General features: G+C 46.4%; 1 protein-coding gene and 1 pseudogene across 1 annotated transcript; one reads left to right on the forward strand and one right to left on the reverse strand.

Annotated features, from left to right (window-relative positions):
• The first annotated feature begins 373 nt into the window (after positions 1–373).
• CTSL (cathepsin L) lies at positions 374–6,147 on the forward strand. Its single transcript, NM_001083686.2, is given in 8 exon segments — positions 374–439; positions 908–1,043; positions 1,545–1,667; positions 1,762–1,908; positions 2,380–2,604; positions 4,143–4,305; positions 5,190–5,307; positions 5,775–6,147. Coding segments are annotated over 7 exon segments (1,002 nt in total). The 5' UTR covers positions 374–439; positions 908–917; the 3' UTR covers positions 5,875–6,147.
• Positions 6,148–6,810: 663 nt separating this feature from the next.
• LOC786322 (CTD nuclear envelope phosphatase 1-like) lies at positions 6,811–7,656 on the reverse strand (annotated as a pseudogene).
• Positions 7,657–9,397: the final 1,741 nt, after the last annotated feature.

Consider the following 9,397-nt stretch of genomic DNA (forward strand, 5'->3'; position numbering starts at 1 on the left):
ACAAAACAAAACAAAACCCTAAGGAAGGCGGCACAGGGTTACGCTAAAAATCCACTTGGGACCCCCTGCAAGCCTCTTTTAGTGAACCACCGACCAAGAGCACGAATTCGATGTAATTAGTTGATCTGGGTCCCCAGGGAGGCGCCGGCCGCCCTCCTTAGTTCTGCCCAATGGCCCCCCAGCTCGCTGCCGTGGGGTCCACTGAGGCTGGCACCTGGACAATTTGGGACCAGCCCTGTCACGCGCCGGGAGTCCCGGCACACGGGCCCCGCCTATATGAGGCTCAGCCAATCGCGGGGCGTGCTAACGGGGGGCGGGGCTTGCCGAGCGCAGTCCCGGAGCCTTAAATGGGAGGTCTTGGTGCCCACGACCCAACTTTAGACGCCGCAGGATCCGGAGCCGCCGGTTGTGCCTGTGCGGCAGGCAGCCCTCGCCACAGGTGAGCGCCACGGGATGAGACATGGTGCGGCGGGGTCACTCCGGCTAGCAGCGCGACTGCAGCCTTGGGGGTTGAGGGCTTGGGGAGGGGTTCCAGGAGGCACCGGTGTGACAAGGCAGTATGACCCCCGCTAGCTGGACTGCAGAGCGTTTGTCGGCACCGCGTCTACATACTCTGTCAGCGGAGGGAGTTCGCTGGGCCCGCCCCTGGGCTGGGCCCGCCTGCAGCGCGGGAGGGTGGCTCGTCCGGGCCGCTGTTTGAGTCCCAGAAGAGCCTCACCCTGTCCCGCGCGGAAACTGGGGTCTCAGAGCTCTTTTTCTCCACCCACATCCATAGACTTCCCCTACTGTCCTTTTATAAATACTTGGGAATATAAATGTTTTTACTCCACCATAGTGGCTCAAAAAAAAAAGATGGCCTTTTAGAAAGATTGGTTTAATCAGATACTCATTTCTTCTCCCTTCCTAGGTTTTTGAACATGAATCCTTCACTCCTCCTGACAGCCCTTTGCTTGGGAATAGCCTCAGCTGCTCCAAAATTTGACCACAGTTTAGATACACAATGGAAATTGTGGAAGGCAGCACACAGGAAACCATACGACTTGGTTGGTAACATCTGAAACTGTCCATCTGAAACCCTGCAGAGAATGGTCCATGCTGTTGGGAGTTTATGGCAGATAGTAGTCTCTTGAGGCTGGCTCTTGTCAGGGCAGTAACTTCATGGCACCTGTCACTGAGTACACTGTGGGCATTTGTCCTGTCATGTGGGCGCTGGAGAACAGCTCCCAAGAGTATAGAGCCATCTCTGGCCATGGTCTCTCTTCCTCTTTATATACAAATCCACTTGGTGACGGTATGTGCTGTCGCTTCAGTCGTGTCCAACTCTGTGACCAGGCTCCTCTGTCCATGGGATTTTCCAGGCAAGAATATTAGAGTGGGTTGCCATACCCTCCTTCAGGGGATCATCCCAACGCAGGGATTGAATCTGTGTTTCTTGCATCTCCTGCCTTGGCACGGGAGTTCTTTACCACTTAGCACCACCTGGTGAAGCCCTTGGTGAGTTGGTTTTAAATAGAATAAAAGAATATAGGCCTGTTTGCTTCTAGAATGAAGAAGGATGGAGAAAAGCGGTGTGGAAGAAGAATATGAAAATGATTGAGCTGCATAATCAGGAATACAGCCAAGGGAAACATAGCTTCAGCATGGCAATGAATGGCTTTGGTGACATGGTGAGTGTGGCATGAATTTTTTGTGCCTTCTCTGCTTAACACTTTAGCAAAATAACCTCTTGCTTTTCAACATTCTATTTCCTTTTCCTTGAAGACCAATGAAGAATTCAGGCACACGATGAATGGCTTTCAAAGGCAGAAGAACAAGAAGGGGAAAGAGTTCCATGAAACTATCTTTGCTTCGATTCCTCCATCCGTGGATTGGAGAGAGAAAGGCTATGTAACTCCTGTGAAGAATCAGGTATGATGGTACTCAGCAAATCTCTCTCCAAGAGTAAAGCCAAATAGGAGTTGCCATCCTTGCTATGATACACTGTGCTGCTGCTGCTGCTGCTGTCACTTCAGTCGTGTCAGACTCTCTGCGACCCCATAGATGGCAGCCCACCAGGCTCCTCTGTCCCTGGGATTCTCTAGGCAAGAACACTGGAGTGGGTTGCCATTTCCTTCTCCAATGCATGAAAGTGAAAAGTGAAAGTGAAGTTGCTCAGTCGTGTCCAACTCTTAGCGACCCCATGGACTGGAGCCTACCAGTCTCCTCCATCCATGTGATTTTCCAGGCAAGAGTACTGGAGCGGGGTGCCATTGCCTTCTCCGGACACACTGTGCAACAACATGCCATTCACTAGGTTTTAAAAGCATTTCCATATATATGGGCTACTGTCCAAGTCTTGCTATTTGTTTTGTAACTTATGCTTTTAAATTTTGTTTTCAGGGTAAATGTGGTTCTTGTTGGGCTTTTAGTGCCACGGGTGCTCTTGAAGGACAGATGTTCCAAAAAACTGGCAAACTTGTTTCACTGAGTGAGCAGAACCTGGTGGACTGCTCTCAGCCTGAAGGCAATCGGGGTTGTCACGGTGGCTTCATAGATAATGCCTTCCAGTATGTTTTGGATGTTGGAGGCCTGGACTCAGAGGAATCTTATCCATACACTGGATTGGTAAGAGGAGCTCCTTGTAATCAAAGTTGAACACTTTAGGGGAAAATAGATATCGTGTTTAGAATCCACATTTTAGATTGTAGAATCTTTATCTGCAGACTGTCAGAACTGTCATTAAAATAGTTAGCCTTGCACAGTTCTCTGTTTAGCTACTTACCATGTGTTCATGCTGTCGCTTCAATCATATCCAACTCTGTGTGACCTTTTGGACTATAGCCCACCAGGCTCCTCTCTCCATGGAATTCTCCAGGCAAGATTACTGAAGTGGGTTGCCATGTCCTCCAGAGGATCTTCCTGACCCAGGGATCGAACCTGCATCTTTCATGTCACCTGTATTGGCAGTCAGGTTCTTTACCACTAGTGCTACTTGGGAGCCCAGATAGTTACCATAAAGCTGTTAATATTTCTATTGAATGTGGAAATATACATTTGTTGTTGTTGTTTAGTCACTCAGTCGTATCTGACTCTTTTGCAACCTTTTTGGGCTCCAAAATCACTGCAGATGGTGATTGCACCATGAAATTAAAAGACACTTACTCCTTGGAAGAAAAGTTATGACCAACCTAGATTGCATATTCAAAAGCAGAGACATTACTTTGTCAACAAAGGTCCGTCTAGTCAAGGCTATGGTGTTTCCAGTGGTCATGTATGGATGTGAGAGTTGGACTGTGAAGAAAGCTGAGCGCCAAAGAATTGATGCTTTTGAACTGTGGTGTTGGAGAAGACTCTTGAGAGTCCCTTGGGCAGCAAGGAGATCCAACCAGTCCATTCTAAAGGAGATCAGTCCTGGGTATTCATTGGAAGGACTGATGCTGAAGCTGAAACTCCTTTGGCCAAATACTTTGGCCACCTCGTGCGAAGAGTTGACTCATTGGAAAAGACTCTGATGCTGGGAGGGATTGCGGGCAGGAGGAGAAGGGGACAACAGAGGATGAGATGGCTGGATGGCGTCACCGACTCGATGGACATGAGTTTGGGTGAACTCCGTGAGATGGTGATGGACAGGGAGGCCTGGTGTCCTGCAATTCATGGGGTTGCAAAGAGTCGGACACGACTGAGCGACTGAACTGAACTGAACTGAGACTATAGCCTGCCAGGCTCCTCTGTCTGTGGGATTTACTGGGCAAGATTACTGGAGTAGGTTGCCATTTCCCCCTCCAGGGGATCTTCCCAACCCAGGGATCAAACCCCTGCCTCCATGTCTCGTGCCTTGTAGGGATCAAACCCCTGTCTCCTACCTTGTAGGAGTAAAGGTGGATTATTTACTGCTGAGGCACCAGGGAAATATACATATCATTCTTTATAAGTACAAATTTCTCCTGAGTAAAGGTTTCTTATGGGCAGGTAGATTGAGAGTGTTTGATTGCATAGACACAAGCTAATTTTTTCCATTTCAAAACAGCCAATGGCATTCCATCTCCTGGGATGCTTTGTAACAAACTTGACTTGGAAATCATTAAGCTGCAGAATGTCTTGAACTCATATACCCCAGGAGGAGGATGGTATTAATCAAGCCTCTTCCCCATTACCTTTAAAAGGTTGGCACCTGCCTTTACAATCCCAACAATTCTGCTGCTAATGAAACTGGTTTCGTGGACCTCCCTAAGCAGGAGAAGGCTCTTATGAAGGCAGTGGCAACTTTGGGTCCCATCTCTGTTGCTGTAGATGCACACAATCCATCTTTCCAGTTCTACAAGTCAGGTAAGTATTTGTCTATCTTGAAATTTAGGCAGAAAAATCGGAAAATCACCATGACATACAGCAAAACTGACTCTTTGGTATGTAGAATTCAATGTAAAATTTGAAGGTCTATAGATTTAATATAGTTGTTAATGTTAGTATTTGTACCTGATGTGTCCATTTGACATTACTTGAACCATGTCCCCATGATTTTAAGCACTTCATAAATATATTTGAGTGGCTACTTAATTTGATTCATATAGCTTAATTTACTTTTTTCCAGTTGTGTGTGCTCAGTTGTGTCCATAACTCTTTGCAGCCCCATGGACTGTAGTCCACCAGGCTCCTCTGCCTGTAGAATTTTCCAGGCAAGAATGCTGAAGTGGGTTGCCATTTCCTACTCAAGGGGATCTTCCCAAACCAGAGATCGAACCCACGTCTCGTGAGTCTCCTGCATTGGCAGGCAGATTCTTTACCACTAGCACCACCTTGAAAGTCCTATTTACGACTGTAGCCACCCAGAGTTTCAACTGTTAGACCTTTGAAATTTTCCAAAGAATTTTGCTACTGTAATTAAAACCAGAAAGAACTTCTTGGCTGAAGTAATTTTGTGTTGTGTGCTATTTCCCTAGACTGAATGTCTTGAAAGTAAAATGATAAGATTTTAAGGAGTGTTCTTTTATGTCTCTTGACATGTTGTTTACAAAAGAGAGTATGCCGTTTGTATATCCACTAGTGTTAGATGAGGGCCTGGATCCCTAGCCTAGAATGAAAAAAAAAATCTTGTTTTTAAATCTTATCTAGATTTATATCATTTAGCTTAATTTTGAGATGTCTCCTTACTCTGATTAATAGACTAGGTCACTTGGAGGTCTTCACCCCAACATTGTATTTTATTTTCCCAGGCATTTATTATGAGCCAAATTGTAGCAGTGAATCCGTGGATCATGCTGTTCTGGTAGTTGGCTATGGCTTTGAAGGAGCAGACTCAGATGACAATAAATATTGGCTTGTCAAAAACAGGTATAAAATGCCCCAAATACTTATATTTGAGGTTGAAAAGGGGAGTCCTTTTTGGAATCAGCATTTGAATTCAGGTCCTCAAATCCTTAAGTACACTTCTGAAGTCTTATGCCACTTAGGATGATCACAGGCATATTAATGTTTGATTATAACATTAAGATACTGTCTGAAGTTGCCTAAGGTATTGATGTAGTTTGGGTATCATCTCATTTCTAAATCCAAACATTTTTTAAATTCTAAAACACATCTGGCCCCAAGAGTTTCTTTTTTATGTCTCTAATTTTATAGTTTTGTGAAAGGTTTGGGATAGAAGTTATGTATACATTTAGAACTCAACCATGAATAAGAACAACTGCATTTCTTGCTTCTTTCTGAATCTGTCTTGACCTCTGGTGCACTGTTTAAATATTAATAAATATAAATGTGTTTGATTCTTCATATAAAATGAAAACCTTCTCTTCTTTCAGCTGGGGTGAACACTGGGGCATGAATGGCTACATAAAGATGGCCAAAGACCGGAACAACCACTGTGGAATCGCCACCATGGCCAGTTATCCTACTGTCTAAATCTCAAAGGCTGGATTAAGAACAATATCCAAAGGAAGGATTTTCTCTTAAAACTGACCAGACTTTATTGTGTGGGAATGAAAGACTTGAATCATTGAAGATCCAAGTTGTGATCTGAATTCTGTGACCTTTTACACTGGTGAAATGTTACCACTTCTTTCACTACTGTTGTAAATATGTTTGTATGATCAACTTGCCTAATGAATTTTGAACTTTTATGTTTTAAAAGGATGTATACAGTTTTACCTTTTAAAATAAAACTTTATTTCAGAATAGAGGTGGCTTCTTTCTGTTTTTAATACATTACATTTTTAGAGTAAAAAACATAATTGGGCTCTTAAGACACAACTGATTATTTTTTGTTGTTGTTTAGTTGCTAAGTCACGTCTGACTCTTTTGTGACCCCATGGACTATAGTCCACAAGGCTCCTCTGTCCATGGAATTCCCCAGGCAAGAATACCAGAGTGGGTTGCCATTTCCTTTTCCAAGGGGATCTTCCCAACCCAGGGATCAAACCCACGTCTTCTGCATTGCAGGTAGGTTCTTTACCTCTGAGCCACCAGGGAAGCCCCTAACTGAATGTGCCAGTGGTCTATTAGGAGAATGGCTGTGTGGCCTTCTGGTTCTTATAGTTATCAATATGCAGATCTTATGTTAGCTGCCCATTGACTGTGTCTGACATCCCTTGAATAGAGCAAAATTTGACAATCTAAAGGACAAGGGTAAGTCGTTTTGTACAAGAGTTATTAAAAAATCAAATCAAAACAAAGCTAGCTTGGATTCTCTTTTGAGCCTCCTAGATTACTGAATGTGTCTCATACTCTGGCCAGTCGTGTTTCTCGACCGGCCAGAGCACTGTTGTGGCTCTCCTAGACTGTTAGGTCCCAGTCTGGAGTTTTCAGGGAGTGCAAACATGAAGTTAAAGGGTGGCTGCTTCAAAATCTGGCCCTTGTGTCCATCCAGACTCCATACAGAGTGCAGGGCTCTGAGGGCAGAGAGGGTGGGAGGGCAGACCCTGCGCAGGCCATCATCACCATTGGACAGGGTATCAAACAAACAGCCTCCCGAGGGCTCAACCTCCCTTCCCCACCCCAACTCAGGGGGAGGGGAAGCAGCTGCCACCAGAGCCTATGTTGGTGAAGTTTTCCGCTCAGCACAGAACAAACATCAGTGGTGAACCCGAGGGCATCTGGCATCAGAATCAGGTCGAGAAGAGTGAGATTGCTGGGGTCACTGAGCCAGGATTTGATGGGGATGACCTTGGCTGGCTTCTGTACGCCCTGGGGAGTCATGCAGGATCACAGTGCTGGAGAAGTCACTGTGGACCACAGAGAGTGTCCTGGAGGTAGTGGCCAGATTCCCAAGTGCAGTGCCGTCTGCAGTATTTCCAGAGTGCTTCTGCTATTATCCAGTGCAGCAGCCACAGTAGAGCCCCGAGTCTCCACGCTTGCTGTGACCACCACCAGCTGGGACCACTGGCTCACCTCTTCCAGGAAGGGAGCCACATGGGGCCTCTTAACTACAAAATCCCAAGGGGATGTTTGTCTATTGCCACCTCCAGAATGAAGTCAGGAGGTGTTCCAGGTGGACTGTGGGCCTCAGGACCCCATGAAAAGGGGAATGAGTAACACCAGGATCTTCCCCTTCACCTGGCTTGGCCGATTCCGGGACACATGACCGCCGGATCCCTGGCGGGGGGAACGCGGTAATGGGACGGGGTTGGGGGTGGGTGCCAAGGGGGCGGAGTCCCAAGTGGCCGAAGAAGATGCAGAGAGGGGCATGGAAGGGGCGGCTCAGAAAGCCACCCACGACAAGTCATCTTTCTGATGACTTAGAAAGTCCAGTAGAACAGGGAGCTGGGGGACAGATGTGGGCAGCCCACTGGGGCCCACGTGGGCTGGGAGTGGTACCGACAGCTTCACGGAGGTTGCCGGCAGGGCCGAGACAAGTGGTGCTACAGTGGGGTCCTCTGAGACCAGGCGGGAAGGGGATGAAGAATTGAGGAGCTAGGGAGAAGGGACGGAAGGTTAAGGAAGGGGGAGGGGCAGGGGGAAGCAGGGGGTGGCCTGCTGCGCAGGTGTGCTAGGGCACTGCCCTCAGGAAAGACGGTAAATTGTTCTCATAAGGAAATAATTCACATTTTGGAAAAGTGAACACACATGCATATGATTTCCAATCAAGAAAAGGGCCTTAGAGGTCATGATCGTTTGGCCCACAATGTTATAGGCTATAACTGTGAAAAGCAATGTCCCAGGGCCTGTTTCTGGTGCAACTTGCCGGACTTCTAGTGAAGACAACGTGGCTACTTTGCAAAAGACCCAAAGCATTGCCAAGAATGTTTGTCTTCACATCCATAAGCAATGAGGGACAAGCACCCACTTTGGAGACTGGGCTTCAAAAGTAGTATGGTGGCCTCAGAGGTGGACAATAGGTGAATATCAAAAGTGATTGTCTGAAGCCTAATTTACACCTAGGTCCCTAATTCCTGAATTTGATTTTAAAAAGAAAAACCCTACATTCTGCAGGCTAAGGAAACACATAGTATTTACTGTCTTTGGGTTTAAAATTATCATATTCCTACTCAGGGAAATAAAAAGCAAGTGGAAGCATTCAGTTAATAGAATGCTATGAGGACGTGAAGTGGAGCACAGTTAGGGTCTCAGCCCACGAAACTTCCAGCAGTCTCTGGTCAAGTCCATCTGCACTGGACTGTGTGTCATGCTGGAGCTTCAGTGTGGCCACAGGTGCTTACATTTCCAACTTCCTGACCCAAAATGACAGATGTGTTTGGAGTAAAAGTCTGTGGGTTTTGAGATAGCACGACCCAGTTGTAGCCACAGGAAAATTTGGGAGGCTCCCAATCTGAGCCCCTTCGACTGGTTGGGGCCAGATTGAGACACCAGAATTGTAGCATCCTCTGTGTCCTGGTGATGCTGTGGACGAGACATTTCCAATCCTGAGGAGGAGATGGTGCTATTCGAGGGAGGTGGTTGAAACACCAGAAGGGAGAGAAACCTAACGTGGACCCAGAGGGTCCAGTCAATGTTATGGTTGTGTTGTTTAGAGACTAAGTCATGTCCACCTCTTTTGCGACCCCTGCACTGTAGCCCACCAGGCTCTTCTGTTCATGGAATTCTCCAGACAAGAATACTGGAGTGGGTTGCCATTTCCTTCTCCAGGGGATCTTCCCAACCTAGGGATCAAACCTGGGTCTCCTGCAATGCAGGCAGATTCTTTACCACTGAGCCACCAGGGATGCCTGAGTCGATCAATAATACAGGATAAAAGGGTGGGTGTCTGAGCATAGAATTCCCAGGTCAGAACCCTTAGAAAAGAGAAATGACATTTAGAGAAAGTGGGAAGTGATTAGATTAAGGTGCAGGAGATGGGGATTTTTAGGTTTTTAGGACACAGGGGAACCAGTGGGGCCTGCAGTGAAAAGACTATTCTGGTTATTTATTACTGTAAAAATAAACTATAAGGAAACATAGCAGTTTGGGGAAAAAAAAAAAAAAAAACTAT

The sequence above is a fragment of the Bos taurus genome, chromosome 8 (genome assembly GCF_002263795.3).
Source record: "Bos taurus isolate L1 Dominette 01449 registration number 42190680 breed Hereford chromosome 8, ARS-UCD2.0, whole genome shotgun sequence".
Taxonomy (NCBI): Eukaryota; Metazoa; Chordata; class Mammalia; order Artiodactyla; family Bovidae; genus Bos; species Bos taurus.